Genomic DNA, 21954 nt, shown 5'->3' with positions numbered 1-21954 from the left:
CGGGAGCTGAGGGGAGACCTTCTGATCTCTGAACTGCCTGAAAGGAGCCTGGAGCCGGGGGGGCGGGCTCTGATCCCCAGGAACAAGCGACGGGACAAGAGGAAATGGCCTCAAGTAGCGCCAGGGGAGGTTGAGGTTGGATGTGGGGAACAATTCCTTAACAGAAAAGGCTGCCGGGCATTGGGACATCATCCCCTCCATCTGCCATTTTACCAGGCAGCTCCTTTGAGCCTTATTCTGGGGAACACATACACAGAAACCCTGAATCCTTGATTTGAGTTCATTTAATGATTTTTCCAGGATCTTACAGCCATGCAGTTGGCACGGTGCTGTGCACAGAGTCTGCAGGTGGAGCCGCCCCACCACCCTGGACCAGAGAATCCCAAGCGGGTGACGGAGAGGACGCTCGGCACAAAGCGCCTCTGCCCCGAGATGCCAGCACGAGGCAGGAGGGTCCGTCCTCCCGTCCCGCCACCCTGCGGGGGCCACAGTCCCCAGAGTCAAAACAAGGAAGGATAAGCCCAGCCCTTCCCACCAGTGCAGAGCAGAGCACCTCGAGGGGAGGCCCAGCCCCAGTAAATGCCGTACGTGGGCTCCTTGCTGTCTCGCTATCTGTCCAGGTCCTCAGGGGCTGGTGGCGCGGGAACTTCACCTGGGGAGGATGGTAAACGGGCGGCCGCACAAATTCAACCACGGGCTCTGTCCTGTCTGTCAAGGGGTGACACAGAGCGTTAGCGAGATGGCGCAGACCCGAACCCCAGGGCCTGCCGTCGCTAACAAGGCCCCCCCCCACCCACCAGGGCTGGTCGAGCACGCCCTGGTGAAGGCCCTCAGTGTTATTTTAAAATGCTCATTCAGAATGGGCTTTTAAGAGGTTGTCTCCTCAGGCTGCTGTTAGTTTGGGGGAGGATGGCTCTGGAAGCGCCCAGTCTGTGCTGTAACAGCTCCCAGACAAGTGCCGGGACCAAGCAGGAGCCCACGGGCACAGCTCGTGCACCGGCCCTGTGCCTCAGCCCAGGGCTGCGTCATGGCTCCCCCAGCCCCCCGCACGGGCCATTTCTCACTGAGGAGCTGATGGGAGACCCAGGTAACGCAGCTGTCCCGCTGGCACTGTTGAGACGCCAGCCCTGCCGGGGTCACGGCATCCTCGTGCTTTCTGTACAACTCAAACGTGCTCAAGGTTCACACCTTGAGCCTGTGGCTGGAAACAAGACACAAGCACAAGCGCTGAGGCGATTCTCTTTTCTTGCAGCACTCTGGCAGGCAGCTACTTCCCCACAGCACCCCAGAGTCTGTGAAACAGAGGTGGAAAACCAAGGCACACCAAAACTTCTCCCAGCTTCCCCAGCCCTCTGCACATTTCTGCTCCAGGCAGGAAAAAAACCCCACTTTCTTAACAGCCTGCTTTAAAGCAACAGGACAGCACAGTGCTTGCAGGGCTGGGATTGTGGCTTCAGGCGACACACAAACTCAGAGCAGCCCTGAACAACCCTGCAGACTCCAAGGAACTTGCTCTCCTCCAGCAGTAACGACCTTGTCATCAGAACATGCAAGAACAGCCTGGCCAAGAGAGCGTGAACCGCCCAGCATCAACCCCAAAGTGAGAACCCCCAGACCTGCTTCGAACCAACGGGGCAGCTCAAGACCACCCAGCAATCCTTTCCTAGCACAAGAGTAACTCATTCTTATAGGACGGAGCTTCAAATGAGGAGCAAAGAACTCAACAGATGAAATTCCAAGATTAAAGGGACTTCTCAGTCAGCTGCTTCACCGTGCCTCGGTTTCCCAGAGCGAGCAGTGGCAGCTAATGCACCTGCCAGGCAGACTGCCGAGGGAGAGGAGTCTGGGGGGAAACAGAAGGCGGGAGTCAGGGAATTGCTTCCACTACACTGCCACACCGGTCCTGTCTCATCTCTCAAAGCCAGAGCTTTGGGGAGGCTACAATCTTTCCTGCATATGTAACACATCCCTACTCAGATGCTACGGCATCGTCTCTGCCTGTGCAGCCAAAAGAAACAGGAGCGAACCAACAGCAGAGGGAAAAGATCCCGTTTAAACACGTTCTTTGTAAAGAACCTGCTACTCACCTGGATTTGTGAGCAGCACAGTCCGCAGGGAGCCTTTATCTGCCGCGGATGACACCGCGGGGGAACTGGAAGCCTGAATGAGGAACACAAACAGAACGTCAATCACTGAAACCACAGATTCCATTAAGACCAGGTCATGATTTCCACGGCTGGGGCTGCTGTGCTGCCGGGCCGTCTGCCCCCAGCGCGGCTCCCTGCTCTCCTCCTCCACCAGCCTCAAGCACCGACTGAAACTGCAGCGTTTTTCCAGCACTTCTAAGTTGCCGACATCAATGCCCTCGTTGGGCAGCGGCCCCAGCCGCTGGGAATGGAGAGTGAAGAGAAGCTGCTCAATCCATGTACACCGTGATTCACTTACAAAGCACGCACCCATCGTTAACCAATGACACGGTAAATGCTTTCTGAGCACCTGCAAAACGAGGGGAGGATGGGCCATAGAATCCCAGAATGTCAGGGGTTGAAGGGCCCTGGAAAGCTCATCCAGTGCAATCCCCCCATGGAGCCGAACACCCAGCTGAGGTTCCACAGGAAGGGGTCCAGGCGGGTTTGAATGTCTGCAGAGAAGGAGACGCCACAGCCTCCCTGGGCAGCCTGGGCCAGGCTCTGCCACCCTCACCAGGAACAAGTTTCTTCTCAGATTTCAGTGGAACCTCCTGCGTTCCAGTTTGCACCCATTGCCCCTTGTCCTGTCACTGGTTGTCACCCAGAAGAGCCTGGCTCCATCCTCCTGACACTCCCCTTTCCATATTGATCCCCAGGAATGAGTCCCCCCTCAGTGTCCTCTTCTCCAGCTCCAGAGCCCCAGCTCCCTCAGCCTTTCCTCACACGGGAGATGCTCCACTCCCTTCAGCATCTTGGTGCTGCGCTGGACTCTCTCCAGCAGTTCCCTGTCCTTCTGGAGCTGAGGGGCCACAAATGGACACAAATTCCCGAGAGAGCCCGGGAAGAGCCGGAGCCACCCCCGCCTCCCCGAGCCGGCCACGCCAGGAATTCAGCCGCCCGAGCGCTCTCCCCGCCACGCCGCAAGCGGCTCCCGCTGCCCGCGCAGGGGAACCGGGGCTCCCCGGCCCGGGACTCACCGGCCGTGCCGAACGCCCGCCCGCTCCGGACGCCGCTCAGCGCCGCGCTCGCCAGCGGCACCGCCATGCTGCGCGCCGCCCGCACTGGAAGGGCCCCGTTCCCATAGCGACGGGGGCTGCGCCGCGCGGGGTCCGGCCCGCAAGGCCCCGCAGCCGTAGCAACGGGTCTGTCTACCGCAGCGCCGGGCTGGGAATGCCCCGCTGCCGCAGCGACGGGGCTGGTTAGCGCGGAGCCTGCCTAGAAGCGTCCCCACAGCCCCGCGGGACGGGCTCTGCCCTCCCCGGGAACCCCTCCCCATCGCCGGCCTTGCTGCTCCGACCGGGCAGAGCCCGCGGAAGGCACCGGAGAGGCCCCGCTGTCACCCCGGGGTACCCGGGCGGGAGGTGAAGCCCAGCACAAGAGCCAGGGGCTTTTCAGAAATCGGCCCAACAAGGAAAAGCTGCGGTTGCCCGTGGGCTGTGGAACATCCTGGGGGTGCTGGGGAACCGCAGGGCAGAGTCACAGAATCCCAGCCTGGTGGGGCTGATGGGACCTCTGCAGATCCCCCAGCCCAAGCCCTGCTCACGCGGGGTCACGGAGCAGATCACACAGGGAAATGCGCGGGGAGGAAAACACAGCCTGGACCCTTCACTTGGATTGTTGTTTTCTGGAAGACGGCCTTTAAAAACCAGAAGAACATCCCGGAACAATCTCCAGACCCAAGGACCCGGGGCAGCTGATTTCTGCCCTCAAATTCTGGCTCCATCTTTCCAGGTCAAACTGGCAGTTTCTCCAACCACCGCGTGTGGTTTTCGGCTCCAGAGAAGGACGAGTATTTCCTTCCCAGCTCCATCAGCAAAGCAGTGCCACACGCGGATTCACGTGCGCAAACTGTCACAGGAACGTTCTTGACCCCAGGTTTCCTGTATCAGAGTCTCAGAGGTTTGCGCTTTAAAAAGATACTTTAATTAGGAGATAAAAAACAACTTAAAAGGTACAGCACAGAAACAGTCCAGGCTGGGGGCCTCTCAGGCGAAAGAGCCTTGGGCTTTTAAAGCCCTTTCTCTACGAAAGCCTCTCAGAAATGGTGGTCGGGAGCAGGGAGGACGGCCGGGGCGCTGGGAGAGGTGAAGCGCAGTAGGGCACTTTCCTCGGGATCGCCAGAAATAACTGCGTAACCTCAAAGCAATTGTAGTCTGGAGAAGGACAGACAGACAGACAGACGGGATCCTGAAAGAGAGGGAAGTGTTGTCAGAAAATGGGTCACAACCCAGGGTGTCGATCATGAGCAAGGAAAGCATGGCAAAGCCTCCCTCGTGCCATGGTCCCGTGGGACATCACGGGCACCGTGGAAGAGGCTCGGTCGTGGGGCTGAGCACCAGGTCCCAGGAGCTGGTCTGTCACGGGGCGTCCCACGGGCTGCCTTCCCCATCTGGGATGGACCACATCTGGGGGTTATGGGCTTCTCTACCAAAAACAGACTTCTCATTGACCCAAACTGTGCGGACATCAGCAACTCATTGTTCTGAATAAAAGGGATCCGGGGGAGAGAAAACATGGGGTTCAGCGTCGTTCAAAATGCAATGCATTCCCTCGGAATGACGTCTCCAGCCAGATCTGCCTGTCTCCACCGGCAAAGCAAATCCCCACTCCAAAAGCCACGGAGCTGCCCTCAAGCCAGCGCTTCTGGACTCTCCATTCTCCTTTCACCATCTCCCCAAACCGTTCCCTGGCTCCTTCACCCACACCGGGGCCACCGGCACCACGTGCCGCTCGTGCCGCTCTCGCCTCTGCAGCTCCCGCAGCTGCTGCAGCTCCAGCCGGTGCTGCACCAGCAGCTCTGCCCGATCCCGCGCCGTGTCCTGCCGCTCCTGCCGCAGCTGAGCCGCCAGCTGCTCGTCCTGCGCCCCCAGCCTCTGCACCTGCTGCCCCTAGTTCTCCTTCGTTATGTTCGCTGAGGTCCTGCCCAGAGAGCACACGGGGATTTAGCAGCAGATGGGTGTTGCTGTGTGCGTGGGGAAACTGAGGCAGGGGCCGCTTCGCTCTCTGCGTTCTGAGCCCTGAGCCCTCTGCTGCTGCCCAGTGCGGTGCCCTGGTTGGGACGTGCTGGCAAAGGGACAGGCCCCTCCTCTTGTCACCCACCCAGGGCTGGATTTGGGCCGCGCCCCAGCGCTGTCCCCCCAGGGGAGATGGACGGGGCTGTGGGCAAGGCCCTGCCGGAGGAGGGGAGCACAGCCCAGAGCCCGGTACCTGTGGCTGCTCTCCTGGACATCCAGGTGCTCCTGGTGCTGCCGCTGGGCACTCTCCAATAACAGTTTCTGCCGCACCCGCTCCTCCTCCAGCATCCGGCCCTGCCGGGACCGGGGAGAAGGTTCTTGTGCTGCCCCGGGGACAGAACCCCCACAGCAGCACTCGGTGGCCGTTGCTGGCATCTCTGCACAGGGAGGTTCCTGCTCTCTGCTGTCACCCTGATGCCCTTTGGAGCAGACCTGGCCCCTTCTGCTCCCCCTGGGTCACCCGTGGGCAGGCACAAAGCACCCGATGCGGTCAAGCCGAGGAGGCCACGAAAGACAAGATCCCTCCCCAGCGCCAGTGCCTGCCTCGCAGGCGAAAGGCAGGATTCAGCCTTTTGGCTGCCGAGGGAGCAGAGACCCCAACAGCTCCGTCCCTGGTGCTCCCCTGGCTGCATCCGCCCCCTTCCCCGGGCACCCCCAGCTCACACCCCCTGCCCACCGCTCCAGGCACGGGGGCTGCAATTCCCTTCTGAGCCCCATTGGGACGGCACAAGTCTGAACCTGCAGCTGTGCCAGCTCCGCTGGAGGAGGTGGTTTGTCTGGAACCAGGAGAAATGAAGGGGAGTGAAGGCAGGATCAAGGAGCAGGGGGAACTCGTGGAGCTGTGTCCATCCAGGACAGCTCCACGGCACGCGGGGCAGTGTGTGCCATCCTGGGCACAGCTGGAAACACGGCCCAGAGCTGGGATGGGACTGTGAGCTGGCCCAACGGGACACAGACCACCCCCACCGCCATCGTAGGTAAAGGCACAGCAGCCACGCTCTCTGTGCACAGCAAAAGATGCTATCAGCCACTGCCTGAAGGGCGCTGGTACCTGAGAAGGGGGCCTCAAAGGGCGTAAACTCTCCCTCCTCAGAGGGTGCACCACCCGCACCCCGAGGGTGGCTCGCACCACAACCCGTTCCCCCTTCTCCCTGGCGGTACCAGGCGCGGCCTCAGTGCGGTGGCTTCGCTGCCCGTGTCCAAGACGGCAGCTGCTGCGGGCCCTATGGGAGCGGCGTGGCAGCGCTCGAGCCTCGTGCGAAGGTGCGTGGGGCTGGAGGCATCGGGCTCAGCCCCAGCCCGTGAGCCTCCAGCCTTTCCTGCCCCACAGACCCCCTGTTATTTTGTTTTGTGTTTTTTTTAATATGTTTAGGTAATGTGTTTAAATGCAGAGAGAAGCAGCAGCAGCATGCAGGCAGCTGGCGGGTACGAGGGGTTCCCTAAGCACACACACCCCACACCCCTCGGCCACCGGGCAGGAAAGAGAACGTGGGGGTATAACAAAAAATAAGGGCATAGAGGTGTTCTGGCTGAAGCCGAGCTGTGCTCATCTACCCTTTGAATGACAATTCCAAAGGCACCAGGATGGGCCTTTGCTGGCTCTGCCCTGGTGCCCACTGGTTTGCTCCCCTGCTCCCTCTGGGGAGCCCCGGGTACCACCGGATCCACCTGGGCACCCCCAAAGTGCCTTTTGAGGTCTTATTTTTCTCCTGAAAAAGCAAACACGGCGGGGCTTTCTGCCATCCTGCCCCAGGGACCCCCACTCAGACCACACCGGCGCTTGGTTGCTCATCACCGTTTATTGCAGCCGCTGCCTGCTCAGCGCCCGGGGCGGTGGGACCGGGGCCGGGACCCCTGTCCTGCGCGGCTGTCAGGGGGTGATTCACCGCGGGGGGGCTGGATGGGCGGCAGCAGACTCGGTGCCAGGGTGAAGCGTCTGGGAGACGGGACTGGTCGGTGCAGCAGCACGGCCGAGAGCAGCGAGGTCGAGGTGTCTGGGGTGGCCCTTGGCGTTGGGGGCAGCTGAGAGCCCCCCATCATGGCGAGCTGCTCGTCCTGCCGGTTCCCATCAGTGCCGTCCTGGCCCGACAGCTGCATCGCGTCCTTCTGGGAAGGGGAGAGCGTGTGAGCCAAACACGGGGCCCCGTTCCGCATCCCCCAGCAACCCTCCCCCAGCCAGCTCTCCCTGGGGAAACTGAGGCACGGATGGATCCCCTGCAGGCTCAGCATCCCCCTCCCCACCTCCGTCATCCCTACCTTGTTGGGGCTGCGGGCGCTGGGTGGGGACGGCCGTGGGGTGCTGGGCGGTTGGGGCTGGAAGCGCGGGGGCGTGAGGGTGTGTGGGCCCCCGCAGCTCCGCGGAACAGTGGGGTACCTGCACTCGCCCGTCCGCTCCCTGTGGGACAGGACACGGGGTGCTCAGTGCCCGGCAGGTGGCACCCCATGTGTCACTCGACGCCAGGGAGGGGTCAGGGGGCAGTTACTCACGGTCCAGGCGCCAGCATGTGGAGGGGCCGGTCGCAGGACAGGCAATGGAAACCAGGCAGCAGCTGCCTGGAGCGGGGAGAAAAGGGCTGGGGAGCTCCTGGGGGGCACAGCCCCACCTGCACACCGTCCCCTGCCACAAAAAGCCTCTGCACCCACCCCCCAAGATTGGTTCGGGAGGGCTCCTCCCACACGTGCCCCCTCATTGTGCCGCCTCCGTCGCTGGGAAGCTGCAGCTGGCAGGAGCACAAGGCACAGCCACTTGCTCAGCATCCCCAGGGGCGCTGCCCACTCGGCTCCCACGCCAGGGTACCACAGCGGCACGAGCTGGGACAGCCAGCAGGAACAGGGCCGGCACTGCCAAAGCCACCGCTGTCCCCATCGCACTCACTTCCTAATCCCAGCGGCATCGTCACGCTCTGGCTGCAGCTCCTTCTGGAGCTGCCCGCTGAGGCTCTTCCACCGCTCCTCCTGCTGCTCCCGGAACGCCCCCAGCTCCCGGCGGTCCAGCTGTGGACGGGTGACACCCTCAGCCATCTACCCCACGATGGGACATGGCGGTGCCCAGGGGGACAGCCGGGAGGGGGCACCCTCACAAGGATGCTGCCTCAGGCTGCCAGGCCCCCAAGGTGCCAGTTCTGCGTGGAGGGGACGAGCCCTCACCTTGCAGTCCATCTGTCTCTGCAGCTCTTTCTGGAACCGGTGCCAGCCCTCCTCCTGGCCCGTCACCCGGCTCGTCACCTCCTCCACCGCCTTGTTCAGCCGCTCCTCGCACGCCTCAAACTGCCTGCGACTGACTTTGTCAGCCAGGGCGGCTTTGTCTGCTTTCTAGCAATGGGGAAAGGCAGGAGAGCGGTGGGGACAGGATGCAGGGACAACGCGAGAGGGAGAAGTGGCTGCGTGGCCCTCTTCACCCCATAACCCCCGTGGGGTTGCTCCCACCAGCTGAAGGGACTCGGGGTCACAGAGGGACCTGGCAAGGGACCCGCAGCAGGGCTGGAAATCCTCCCTCCCCCTGGCTGGTTCTGCCAGCCGGCACCCAAGGGACAAGGGGCGTTTGTCACCGTGCTCGGGACACCCTTGGCTGGCACCAGGGTCCCTCGAGCCCCTACCTCATCGATTTCCAGCACCAGCAGCTGCTCCTTGTCTGCTTTCTGCTTCTTGAGCCGCTCCAGGGCCTGGGACAGAGCCTTCCAAGGCAGACAGCAGCCCGTGACGCCACGGCAGGGTCGGAGCTGCCCCCCGGCCAGCCGAGCACCCCCTGCCTCCCCAGCCCATCAGAAACCTCCAGAAAAGGCATCGGGAAGCTGTGCAGGGCTGCGAGCAGGGTGGCAGGGGGACAGATCCCTTGGGGTCCCAGCCTGGGCTCTGCCTGCGGGTTACAGCCACCCACCTTGATGTCCTTCTGCTCCTGCTGGCGATCCTGCTGGAGGTTTGCAAGGGCCGAGCTGAACTTCTCGTAGTCCTTTTGGAGCTGCATGATGCTGGCCTGCAGGCACTTGAGCTGCTCGTCCTGCTGCAGGGACTAAGAGGACAAGGCGGTGCTGAGCCAGGGGGGTGGCTGCCCCGCAGGGACAGTCCCAGGCTATTTTGGCTGGTGGCCGCGGGCTCTCGGGGCAAGCAGGACATTTGCTCCAAGGCTTTAACTCCCTTCCATGCTGCTGACTCCCACAAGCCGGTTAGGGGGGCAGCGAGGGGCTCCCCCACGTCACAGCAAAGCAGAAATGCCTGGGGGCTCCTGGCAGCTCAAGCCCCCTACACCGCGTCTCCTTACCTGTCTCCTCCACTTTGGGTAACTCTCCACCTTGCCGCCCGCCTTCTGGGCCAGGGACTCCAGCTGCGCCTCGAGCTTCTCGCAGCGCTGGAGGAGCTTCCCCAGCAGCGCCCTGGTGTCCCAGTTGCAGCCGGGGCACCCCGCGTGCTCGTGTCGCCCGCTCTGTGCCGTCGCCCTCGGCTCGTCCAGCTGCTGGCAGGGGAGGAGGATTCAGCTCTGAGCCGGGCTGGATGCCGCCCACAAGCGCAGGTGCCGTGGAGGCTCCATGGCCCCATCCGGCCAGGGGACGTGGCCGGGACCCCGCCAGGACTCCCCCCGAGCCAGCGGGGGCTGGGAGCGCTGCCCCCGGGCCTCACCTCTGCCTGCAGCTGCTGTGCTGTCTCCATCACCAACTGATTCACGTACTCGGCCGCAAACTTCTCCAGTTCGGCCTGGGTCGGCTCCTGCTGCTTCCCCAACTCCTTCCGCTCTGCCTTGACCTTCTGTCCCTTGGGCCTGGCCAGCGAGACGGGGCAGGGGCAGGCTTAGCCTTCGTGGGGGTGTCCAATGGCCCCCAAACTGGGATGCTCCCAGACCCCAGGCTCCCTTGCAGCCCTGCGGGGTAGGAAACCCTCTCCCATCCTTTTACCGCGGCTGTTGGGTCATCTGGGCGCTGCCGTCTGCTTTCCTGCCGGCTCCAGCCCCCCTCATCTTTCTGGGAGCATCCTCCACCTTCCTGATCTGCCAACGGCAGTGGGGGCGGTGAGGGCACAGCCCCCTGTGTCATTCCGGCACGGGGACCCTTCGGCTGCCCCCTCCCTGCCCAAACTGGCATCCCCGCAGCCCCTCGGGGACTGCTGCCGGCTCACCTTCTCCTCCTGCCCGTGGAGGGCCCCGGCCATGTCTTGCAGGAAGGCCACCTGGCACTTGAGGTCGGCCAGGATGCTGGTGATGCTCTGCCGGCCTAGAGGGACATGGTGCAAGGGGATGTGCTGTCGGTGAGGGGGTCTCAGCCTTGGGGCCAGGCTCTGAGCATGACGAGCCCCTGAGCCAGGGTGTCCCCACGCCAAACAACCCCCGCCAGCCCCCCCGTGCTCTCACCTCCCTCCGGGAAGAGCCGGCGCACGTTCTCAAGATCCGCATGTTCAGCTTTGGTAGATTTAAGCTGCTCCACCTGCTCCTTCAGACCAGCGCAGAGGTGGCCGAGCTGCCCAACCTGGGAGAGAACCTCCCGCATCTCCGACTCGTAGCTGGAGGTGCTGGCGGTGCCCCAGGGCTTGGCCGGCTCTTGGGCATCCCCTGGGATGGTGGCTTGGGAGGTGGAGGAGCCAGGCTGCACCCCAGGGGTGGTGGTGTGGGTCCCAGGTGATCGTGGCTGCACCCCCGAGGTGCTGGCCTGGGCATCAGGGGCCCCTGGCTGTGTCCCCAGGGAGGTGCTGGCCTGGGTGCCCGGGGATCCTGGCTCCAGCCCCGGGGTGGTGGCGCCGGCACCACAAGATCCTGCGTGATCTGCGGGAGCGCCTGACAACTTCACAGGGGTCACTGGTTCCCCCTGTGTCCCTGCTTGCATCCCCGGGGAGCCAGACCCTGCAGTCCCCTTGCTGGTCTCCATCTCAGGCTGTGTCCCACGTCCCTTTGGCCCCAGTGCTGAGCGCTTCCTGGCCTGGGTGTCCGTGGCCACCTGGGTGGGCTCGGCGGGGGCAGACTGGCCCCCAGCGCCCTCCTGGGAAGAAGAGGCAAAGGGCAGCAGGGTTACTGGCAGCTGGGCAGCCGTGAGGACAGACCCCAGAACCCCCCGCCGTGTCCCCAGCCCCTGTCCCCAAACCACCACCTCGCGGGGCCAAACTCGTGTTGAACATGAGAGCCCAAATGCAAAGGGATCACGGGCTCAGCCCGGCTATGGAACCCGGGGGATTGGACCCCCAGGGATGGGAGCCCCAGCATCACTGCCCAGCACCCCGAACCCACAGCTTTATCTCCCCTCTTTCCCCTCCCATGGTTCTGTTGGGATGGCTCTAGTTCAGAAGTGCCTTAGCAACCCCTGGGACACCCTTCCCACTCTTCCCTCCTGCTGCCCTTCACGCTGGTGACACCGATGGCCGTGGGGCACGGGCACAGTGTGACAGGGCAGCGGGAGCGGGGAGGGACGAGGGCCCGGCTCCCTCCCGGGGCACCAGGGGACGCTCACCAGGCCAAGGGTCTCCTGTATCTCCTGGATGTCCTCTGCCAGGCCAGAATGCGCCTCCTGCATGGCCCGCATGTCCTCTGTCAGGCCGACATGCGCCTCCTTCATCTCCTGGATGTCCTCTGCCAGGCCAGAATGCGCCTTCTGCATCTCCTCCTTCATCTCCCGCACGTCCTCTGCCAGCCCGGACTGCACCTCCTTAAACTTGTTGATCTCCTCCCAGAGATCCTGGAGCGAAGCCCTTTCCTGGGAGAGCAGGTGGGGGGTGAGCCCAGGGGAGGGTCCCTGGGGACCTGGACCCCGCTGTGCTCTGCTGCGGGAGCTCGGGCTTAACCCAGCCCTTGGGCTGAGGGCGGCACGAGGGCAGCGCGGAGCCCAGAGGAGGGGGCGTCTCGTGGGGGAGCACCCAGGGACCAGCAAGAGCATCTACCTTGGAGACGGCTCTCTCCTTCTCTTCTGCTGTTTTTGGCATCAGCTCCTTGGCCACAGAGGAGACCTCGGAGTCGCTCCCGGTCCCCTCCAGGATGTCCTTCTCATCCAGCTGCTCTGCTGGTTTCCAGAGCTGCTGCGCAGTCCCCAGGGCTCCGTCTTCCTCCTTCTCCTGGCCAGGCTGGTCCTTGCTGTCCTGCTCCTTTGCCAGGCTGGGGGTCGGGCTCTGCCCTGGCTCCAGGACAGACGGCTCCTGCTGGCCCAGCTGCCCGATGATGGCCTCGAGCAACTTGTGCAGGGCCACCAAGTCGACAACCCCCAAATGGGGTGTCCCGATGGCGGCGTTCAGCAGCTCCAACAGACCGAGTGTGGCCATCGCTGCTGCTCTGACAGAAAACACGGAGCCTGATGTGGGAAGATGGGAGCTTTTCTGTCCGGAGGTGATGTTGGAGGGAATGGCAGCCAGCAGCCTTTCTCCTCCTCCTTCTTGCCACAGAAAGTGATGCAGTCACCGAACAGATCCAAGTGCCGAAAGCAATCCAAGTGACTAAAGTGATCCAGTCACCGAACAGATCCAAGTGTCAAAAGCAAACCGAGTGATGAAAGTGATCCAGTCACCAAAGCGATAGAAGTTCCGAAAGTGATCAAACCACCGAAAGCGGTTCAACCACCAGAAGTGGTTCAACCACCAGTAGCGATCCCACCACCAAAAGTGATGCAACCACCAACAGCGATCCCACCACCAAAAGTGATGCAACCACCAACAGCGATCCCACCACCAAAAGCGATCCAACTGCCAAAATGAGTCCACCACCACAGTGATCCCACCACGGCAAGTGATCCCACCACGGCCAGTGACCAAATGGGCGAGGGGCACAGGTGACAGGGGACAATATAGTGTCTCTGTTGCCCGGCAACAGCCGCCCCAGCAGCCAGCGGGCGCCGCCCTGGCCATTGTGATGAAGTTATCCACGGGATGGCAGGTGCTGAGGGTCCCTCCTGCCTTTCCCACTTTACCACCTACAGTGCAGCTGGTGACACCTCAAATGTTGTGGCAGTCCCTGCAGAGCCTGCCCAGATGCAAAATACAATCGGACAGGTCACAGGGAATGAAATCTCATTTCACTGAATTAAATACCCTCAGTTTTAATTGCAGAGAGAGTGGCTTTATCCGTGTTGTGTACTCAATCAAACTCTCCCGACGTTTAATCCTTTCCTTTCCCCACGGCACAGTGGCCTCGGAGGCGATTCCCCTTCGTGGCAGATGTGCAGTGACTGGCTCACGAGTGCACCAGCACCTGGGAACCTGGGCTGAAAACAAGGCCAAAGTGCCTGGTTTAGGATGCCTTTCCCTGCGGTTGATCAAGGCAGACGGATGTCTTTGGAGAGGGAGCTGTTCTGAAGGGATTTCTTCTGCCTCTCTCGACTGCTGGCACGAGCCAGCGGCTGCTGACCAGGAAACCTCCAGCTGGGGCCAGTGACAAGTGCTGCTCTTCTCCCGCTCAGCTCTGATGTGGTCGAGGGGGATCAGCCCTGCGAGGAGGGAAATGCTGGAGGTGACACCAGGACCTGGGGGGTTCAGCTGGAGAACGGGAGCTGAGGGGAGACCTTCTGATCTCTGAACTGCCTGAAAGGAGCCTGGAGCCGGGGGGGGCGGGCTCTGCTCCCCAGGAACAAGCGACGGGACAAGAGGAAATGGCCTCAAGTAGCGCCAGGGGAGGTTGAGGTTGGATGTGGGGAACAATTCCTTAACAGAAAAGGCTGCCGGGCATTGGGACATCATCCCCTCCGGCTGCCATTTTACCAGGCAGCTCCTTTGAGCCTTATTCTGGGGAACACATACACAGAAACCCTGAATCCTTGATTTGAGTTCATTTAATGATTTTTCCAGGATCTTACAGCCATGCAGTTGGCACGGTGCTGTGCGCAGAGTCTACAGGTGGAGCCGCCCCACCACCCTGGACCAGAGAATCCCAAGCGGGTGACGGAGAGGACGCTCGGCACAAAGCGCCTCTGCCCCGAGATGCCAGCACGAGGCAGGAGGGTCCGTCCTCCCGTCCCGCCACCCTGCGGGGGCCACAGTCCCCAGAGTCAAAACACGGAAGGATAAGCCCAGCCCTTCCCACCAGTGCAGAGCAGAGCACCTCGAGGGGAGGCCCAGCCCCAGTAAATGCCGTACGTGGACTCCTTGCTGTCTTGCTATCTGTCCAGGTCCTCAGGGGCTCGTGGCGCGGAAACTTCACCTGGGGAGGATGGTAAACGGGCGGCCGCACAAATTCAACCACGGGCTCTGTCCTGTCTGTCAAGGGGTGACACAGAGCGTTAGCGAGATGGCGCAGACCCGAACCCCAGGGCCTGCCGTCGCTAACAAGGCCCCCCCCCACCCACCAGGGCTGGTCGAGCACGCCCTGGTGAAGGCCCTCAGTGTTATTTTAAAATGCTCATTCAGAATGGGCTTTTAAGAGGTTGTCTCCTCAGGCTGCTGTTAGTTTGGGGGAGGATGGCTCCGGAAGCGCCCAGTCTGTGCTGTAACAGCTCCCAGACAAGTGCCGGGACCAAGCAGGAGCCCACGGGCACAGCTCGTGCACCGGCCCTGTGCCTCAGCCCAGGGCTGCGTCACGGCTCCCCCAGCCCCCCGCACGGGCCATTTCTCACTGAGGAGCTGATGGGAGACCCAGGTAACGCAGCTGTCCCGCTGGCACTGTTGAGACGCCAGCCCTGCCGGGGTCACGGCATCCTCGTGCTTTCTGTACAACTCAAACGTGCTCAAGGTTCACACCTTGAGCCTGTGGCTGGAAACAAGACACAAGCACAAGAGCTGAGGCGATTCTCTTTTCTTGCAGCACTCTGGCAGGCAGCTACTTCCCCACAGCACCCCAGAGTCTGTGAAACAGAGGTGGAAAACCAAGGCACACCAAAACTTCTCCAGCTTCCCCAGCCCTCTGCACATTTCTGCTCCAGGCAGGAAAAAAACCCCACTTTCTTAACAGCCTGGTTTAAAGCAACAGGACAGCACAGTGCTTGCAGGGCTGGGATTATGGCTTCAGGCGACACACAAACTCAGAGCAGCCCTGAACAACCCTGCAGACTCCAAGGAACTTGCTCTCCTCCAGCAGTAACGACCTTGTCATCAGAACACGCAAGAACAGCCTGGCCAACAGAGCATGAACCGCCCAGCATCAACCCCAAAGTGAGAACCCCAGCAGCTCAAGACCACCCAGCAATCCTTTCCTAGCACAAGAGTAACTCATTCTTATAGGACGGAGCTTCAAATGAGGAGCAAAGAACTCAACAGATGAAATTCCAAGATTAAAGGGACTTCTCAGTCAGCTGCTTCACCGTGCCTCGGTTTCCCAGAGCGAGCAGTGGCAGCTAATGCACCTGCCAGGCAGACTGCCGAGGGAGAGGAGTCTGGGGGGAAACAGAAGGCGGGAGTCAGGGAATTATCCTTGGTGTCATCTCAAGGCACATCAGGGATAAGAGGGTCATTAGGGGCAGTCAGCATGGCTTTACCAAGGGGAAGTCATGCTTGACCAACCTCATAGCCTTTTATGAGAATGTGACAAGGTGGATGGATGATGGCAGAGCGGTGGATGTGGTCTACCTTGACTTCAGTAAAGCCTTTGACACAGTCCCTCACAGCATCCTCACAGCTAAATTGAGGAGGTGTGGTCTAGACAATAGAGTAGTGGGGTGGGTTGCAAACTGGCTTAAAGAGAGAAGCCAGAGAGTGGTGGTCAATGGTGCGGAGTCCAGTTGGAGGCCAGCGTCTAGCGGAGTGCCTCAGGGGTCAGTACTGGGGCCAATGTTATTCAATATATTCATTAACGATTTAGACGAGGGAACTGAGTGTACTATCCCCAAGTTTGTTGATGACACTAAGGTGGGAGGAGTGGCTGACACGCCAGAGGCTGTGCTGCCATCCAGAGACCTGGACAGGCTGGAGAGTTGGGTGGGGGATAACCTGATGAAATTTAGCAAGGGAAAGTGTAGAGTCCTGCATCTGGGCAGGGACAACCCCAGGTTCCAGTATAGGTTGGGGAATGACCTATTAGAGAGCAGTGTAGGGGAAAGGGACCTGGGGGTCCTGGTGGACAACAGGATGACCATGAGCCAGCACTGGGCCCTTGTGGCCAGGAAGGCCAATGGCATCCTTGGGTGTATTACAAGGGGGGTGGTCAGTAGATCGAGAGAGGTCCTCCTTCCCCTCTACTCTGCCCTGGTGAGACCCCATCTGGAATATTGTGTCCAGTTCTGGGCCCCTCAGTTCAAGAAGGACAGGGAACTGCTGGAGAGGGTCCAGCGTAGGGCAACAAAGATGATTAAGGGAGTGGAGCACCTCCCTTATGAAGAAAGGCTGAGGGAGCTGGGGCTCTGTAGTTTGGAGAAGAGGAGACTGAGGGGTGACCTTATTAATGTTCATAAATATATAAAGGGTGAGTGCCACGAGGGTGGAGTCAGGCTCTTCTCAGTGGCAAAGAATGATAGGACAAGGGGCAATGGGATCAAGCTGGAACACAAGAGGTTCCACTTAAATTTGAGAAAGAACTTCTTCTCAGTGAGGGTAACAGAGCACTGGAACAGGCTGCCCAGGGAGGTTGTGGAGTCTCCTTCCCTGGAGACATTCAAAGCCCGCCTGGACACCTTCCTGTGCGACCTCACCTAGGCGTTCCTGCTCCAGCAGGGGGATTGGACTGGATGAGCTTTTGAGGTCCCTTCCAATCCCAAACATACTGTGATACTGTGATACTGTGATACTGTGATACTGTGATACTGTGAATTGCTTCCACTACACTGCGACACCGGTCCTGCCTCAACTCTCAACCGCCAGAGCTTTGGGGAGGCTACAATCTTTCCTGCATATGTAACACATCCCTACTCGGATGCTACGGCATCGTCTCTGCCTGTGCAGCCAAAAGAAACAGGAGCGAACCAACAGCAGAGGGAAAAGATCCCGTTTAAACACGTTCTTTGTAAAGAACCTGCTACTCACCTGGATTTGTGAGCAGCACAGTCCGCAGGGAGCCTTTATCTGCCGCGGATGACACCGCGGGGGAACTGGAAGCCTGAATGAGGAACACAAACAGAACGTCAATCACTGAAACCACAGATTCCATTAAGACCAGGTCATGATTTCCACGGCAACGAACACGAACCGGGCACGGGCACGGGCAGGACCCAGCACAGACCAGGCACGGCCACAACACCAAGTCATCCAGCTCCACCTGAGAGGCCCCGGAGCCTTAAGAAACACCAGCCTGCTGACAGACAGCCATCCTGTTGCAAAGCTCTGTCTTTATCACGTCCAAGAAACAAGTCTGGATCATCACAGAGGAAATACCCTTCTAAACAAAATCCCCCGGGGCAGACAATGCCCATCAGGAGCGTCTGAGAAAACCACAGAGGCTTCCCGTGGGGCCAAGGCTGTGCCCCGCTCCCCCCACACTCCTCTGACGGAGTCACCATGTTCCCATAGCAGACCGGCACGGCGTGCTCGTCTTCCTGGCTGTGCTCCACCCTCAAGGTGAGCCGGGGGGCAACGCGGCCCCTCGGAACAAGTCACGAAACACCGCGCAGTGCTCGGCCACGCGCTGCTTGTGGAACGGGCCGCTGCTCTTCTCCCACTCAGCTCTGAGCTCGTCGAGGGGGATCAGCGCTGCGAGGAGAGGGAAACGCTGGAGGTGACACCGGGGGACCCAGCGCGGCCGGGGCGGAGAGGGGGTGGCAGGACACAGGCCTGTCCGGAGCCACGCTGCGCCTTCCATCTCCGCATTCTGGCGGTTCTCCCTCCGGATCTTCTTTCTTGCCTTGATTTCCTTTGCCCGCAGCAGCTTCTCACGCGGCAGGCTGATGTCGGTCTTTGGCTCCTCAGACAGGGCTGAAAAAATCACCTACGTGACAAATTCCAGTACCCAAAACACCCAAACACAAAACGCCTGCAGAGCGTTAGAGAGGCTGTGAAAGAGACGCAAACTCCAAGACAGCAGAGACTCGAATCTACCGCCTCTGCCTTCCCTCGGCACCTCCACGCGTCTGCCGCCTCCTCCCCCCCAGCTCATCGCACCCCCAGACCCAGCGGTTTCCCAGCCGAGGAGCAGCTCTGGTCTCTGCGGCTGCTCTGCAGCCAAACTGGGTTATTTGCTGCAAGGGGTCTAAAGCTCTGGTTCCTGCTCTGGCTCCTCTGACACTACCGGGTTTAGGAAGAGAGGAAACGGCCTCAAGTTGCCCCAGGGGAGGTTGAGGTTGGATCCTGGGAACAATTTCTTCCCAGAAAGGGCTACCCAGGGCAGCGGCGGAGTCGCCCTCCCTGGAGGGGTTGAACAGACGTGGAGATGCGGTTCTCAGGGACACGGGGCAGTGCCGGGGGTGGGTTATGGTTGGACTCGATGGTCTTGAGGGTCTTTTCCAACCAAATGATTCTATGATTCCAAGGAATCACTTCTCTACTCCGCTCCACGTCTCTTGGCGGGTCCTGGCCAGCCTCCCTCCTCCCAGAAAACTCCCATCCGGTTCCCTGAAACTTTCGGGCTCTGCAAACTTCTACATCAGCAAAAAGCCAACCTTGTGCCAAAGCCCCTCATCAGCTCTTTACAGGGTGCAGTCTGGGGCAAAATGCAGCCCCAGCAACAGCTTTCTCGACCTCCGGCAGCAAAAGCCCGCACGGCGCAGCTCCTCGGGCGAGCACCTGGCTGGGGCTGCTGTGCTGCCGGGCCGTCTGCCCCCAGCGCGGCTCCCTGCTCTCCTCCTCCACCAGCCTCAAGCACCGACTGAAACTGCAGCGTTTTTCCAGCACTTCTAAGTTGCTGACGTCAATGCCCTCGTTGGGCAGTGGCCCCAGCCGCTGGAATGGAGAGTGAAGAGAAGCTGCTCAATTCATGTACACCGTGATTCACTTACAAAACACGCACCCATCGTTAACCAATGACACGGTAAATGCTTTCTGAGCACCTGCAAAACGAGGAGAGGATGGGCCATAGAATCCCAGAATGTCGGGGGTTGAAGGGCCCTGGAAAGCTCATCCAGTGCAATCCCCCCATGGAGCCGAACACCCAGCTGAGGTTCCACAGGAAGGGGTCCAGGCGGGTTTGAATGTCTGCAGAGAAGGAGACTCCACAGCCTCCCTGGGCAGCCTGGGCCAGGCTCTGACACCCTCACCAGGAACAAGTTTCTTCTCAGATATCAGCGGAACCTCCTGTGTTCCAGTTTGCACCCATTGCCCCTTGTCCTGTCACTGGTTGTCACCCAGAAGAGCCTGGCTCCATCCTCCTGACACTCCCCTTTCCATATTGATCCCCAGGAATGAGTCCCCCCTCAGCGTCCTCTTCTCCAGCTCCAGAGCCCCAGCTCCCTCAGCCTTTCCTCACACGGGAGATGCTCCACTCCCTTCAGCATCTTGGTGCTGCGCTGGACTCTCTCCAGCAGTTCCCTGTCCTTCTGGAGCTGAGGGGCCACAACTGGACACAAATTCCCGAGAGAGCCCGGGAAGAGCCGGAGCCACCCCCGCCTCCCCGAGCCGGCCACGCCAGGAATTCAGCCGCCCGAGCGCTCTCCCCGCCACGCCGCAAGCGGCTCCCGCTGCCCGCGCAGGGGAACCGGGGCTCCCCGGCCCGGGACTCACCGGCCGTGCCGAACGCCCGCCCGCTCCGGACGCCGCTCAGCGCCGCGCTCGCCAGCGGCACCGCCATGCTGCGCGCCGCCCGCACTGGAAGGGCCCCGTTCCCATAGCGACGGGGGCTGCGCCGCGCGGGGTCCGGCCCGCAAGGCCCCGCAGCCGTAGCAACGGGTCTGTCTACCGCAGCGCCGGGCTGGGAATGCCCCGCTGCCGCAGCGACGGGGCTGGTTAGCGCGGAGCCTGCCTAGAAGCGTCCCCACAGCCCCGCGGGACGGGCTCTGCCCTCCCCGGGAACCCCTCCCCATCGCCGGCCTTGCTGCTCCGACCGGGCAGAGCCCGCGGAAGGCACCGGAGAGGCCCCGCTGTCACCCCGGGGTACCCGGGCGGGAGGTGAAGCCCAGCACAAGAGCCAGGGGCTTTTCAGAAATCGGCCCAACAAGGAAAAGCTGCGGTTGCCAGACCCAAGGACCCGGGGCAACTGATTTCTGCCCTCAAATTCTGGCTCCATCCTTCCAGGTCAAACTGGCAGTTTCTCCAACCACCGCGTGTGGTTTTCGGCTCCAGAGAAGGACGAGTATTTCCTTCCCAGCTCCATCAGCAAAGCAGTGCCACACGCGGATTCACGTGCGCAAACTGTCACAGGAACGTTCTTGACCCCAGGTTTCCTGTATCAGAGTCTCAGAGGTTTGCGCTTTAAAAAGATACTTTAATTAGGAGATAAAAAACAACTTAAAAGGTACAGCACAGAAACAGTCCAGGCTGGGGGCCTCTCAGGCGAAAGAGCCTTGGGCTTTTAAAGCCCTTTCTCTACGAAAGCCTCTCAGAAATGGTGGTCGGGAGCAGGGAGGACGGCCGGGGCGCTGGGAGAGGTGAAGCGCAGTAGGGCACTTTCCTCGGGATCGCCAGAAATAACTGCGTAACCTCAAAGAAATCGTGGTGCGGAGAAGGGCGGAAGGACGGACGGGATGCTGACAGACGTGAAGTGGTGTATGGCGCGTTCTTCAGGGACTCCAAGAGGATCTTCTCCTTTTCTAAGTCATCATCCCCCTGAGAAGAGAGGAAGGATGCGTGGGAATGATCCCAGGCAGTGCCACAGGAACAGGGTGACAGTCCAGGGTGTTGCTCACCAGCAAGAGAAGCATCCCAAAGCCTCCCTCGTGCCATGTCCCCCATGAAGGGGACCCCTCCCCGTGCTCTCCAGAGCCCAGACCCTCGCAGTCTGAGCAAGACCCGCAGGGGAAGCCTCCAAGAGCGTCCCTGCCTGGGGAAAGACCCAGCAGGGACCTGGCGGCACAGGACGGGGACACCACAAAGCCAGGGCAAACGGGCTTTAGCTCACCTGCCAGCATCCCAAGCCTCCAGAGGCACAGGTACAAGTGCAGTTTACCGTAACCCTAAGCCTGACCCTAACCCTAACCCAACAGAAAGTGGCAAGTCCCTTCCCACCCGCAGTGCGCGGAAGCCTCACCCAGGGTGCTGGAGAGACCCTCGGTCGGGGCACCGAGGTCCTGGGCTGCGGTCAGCGGTGTCACAGGGCGGACGGGCAGCTCCTGGCGGGGCTGTTCACGCCGTCTCTCTGGTGAGCCGTGCTCAGCCGCTGCTGCGCCGTCTCTGGGGGAAAGGGAGAGAGAGAAGCTGTCAGAAAAGCTTCAGGGCTTGGGCACCGTGACCCCAGGCCCAGTGGGGAGGGTGAGGAGACACCTCCCTGATGCAGACGCTGCTGCTGCTGCTGCTCCAGCTGCTCCTGCTGCTGCTCCAGCTGCTCCTCGCGTGGCCGCTTTGGGTGCAGAGCGACAGCCCCCGGTTCTGCAGGTCGCTGCGCAAGTTCTCCGTGTTCTCGATGAAGACCCAACGACCTTGGCCAACCGATTTCTGCCCTCAAAGACGGACTCCGTCATTCCAGGTCAAATTTCCAGTTTCTACCACCGCTGCATGTTGGTTTTCACATCAAATCTCCGTAATTAGCAGTTGCAAAATGCTTTGAGATAGTGCTACAAAAATAGAGGCAGTTGAAAGAAGGGCAGAACATCTACTATCAGCATGTGGTTAGTTAGTACTACTTGGTTTTGTCCTCAGAGCAGTATCGCTATCTTCTCCTTTGAGTTCCTATTAACCAAGAGAACGGTGTCAGCGTTGGGGATGGCACAGAGGCGAAAGGAGTTTCTGCAGGGCAGTGAAAGAAGGATGTGCGGGAAAACACCAAGATGCCTTCTGGAAAGCCGAAGGAAGCAGAGGCTCCAGAGAAGGACGAGTGACTTCCTGCAGTTTGGACTGCTGATGGAGTGCGC

The 21954-nt window shown here is 60.8% G+C and overlaps 2 protein-coding genes across 4 annotated transcripts; both read right to left on the bottom strand.

The window, feature by feature from the left end:
• Positions 1–6992: 6992 nt before the first annotated feature.
• Positions 6993–13697, bottom strand: LOC136109758 (uncharacterized). Its single transcript, XM_065852658.2, has 12 exons — positions 11629–13697; positions 10542–11163; positions 10310–10404; positions 10090–10181; positions 9818–9956; positions 9081–9212; positions 8800–8877; positions 8351–8515; positions 8079–8197; positions 7691–7756; positions 7460–7598; positions 6993–7309 (listed from the first exon to the last, which is right to left on the bottom strand). The coding sequence occupies exons 1-12, from the start codon at positions 12049–12051 to the stop codon at positions 7022–7024; spliced, it is 2358 nt and encodes a 785-aa protein (XP_065708730.2). The 5' UTR covers positions 12052–13697; the 3' UTR covers positions 6993–7021.
• Positions 13698–13929: 232 nt separating this feature from the next.
• On the bottom strand, positions 13930–21326 carry LOC136109485 (large ribosomal subunit protein mL38-like). Of its 3 annotated transcripts, XM_071816475.1 has the most exons (3): positions 19673–21326; positions 17048–17120; positions 13943–14353 (listed from the first exon to the last, which is right to left on the bottom strand). In XM_071816475.1, exons 1-3 carry the CDS (start codon positions 19969–19971, stop codon positions 14294–14296), a joined length of 432 nt encoding a protein of 143 aa, XP_071672576.1. In that variant the 5' UTR covers positions 19972–21326; the 3' UTR covers positions 13943–14293. The 3 variants fall into 3 exon arrangements, with proteins under 3 accessions (XP_071672575.1, XP_071672576.1, XP_071672577.1); XM_071816474.1 differs by lacking the exon at positions 17048–17120 and having other exon boundaries at positions 13930–14353; XM_071816476.1 differs by lacking the exons at positions 13943–14353; positions 17048–17120 and adding an exon at positions 17146–17932.
• Between the last annotated feature and the right edge of the window lie 628 nt (positions 21327–21954).

This window comes from Patagioenas fasciata, chromosome 18 (assembly GCF_037038585.1).
Source record: "Patagioenas fasciata isolate bPatFas1 chromosome 18, bPatFas1.hap1, whole genome shotgun sequence".
Classification (NCBI taxonomy): Eukaryota; Metazoa; Chordata; class Aves; order Columbiformes; family Columbidae; genus Patagioenas; species Patagioenas fasciata.
The sequence above is the reverse complement of the archived record's forward strand: the minus strand, read 5'-3'. Positions and strand labels throughout refer to the sequence as shown.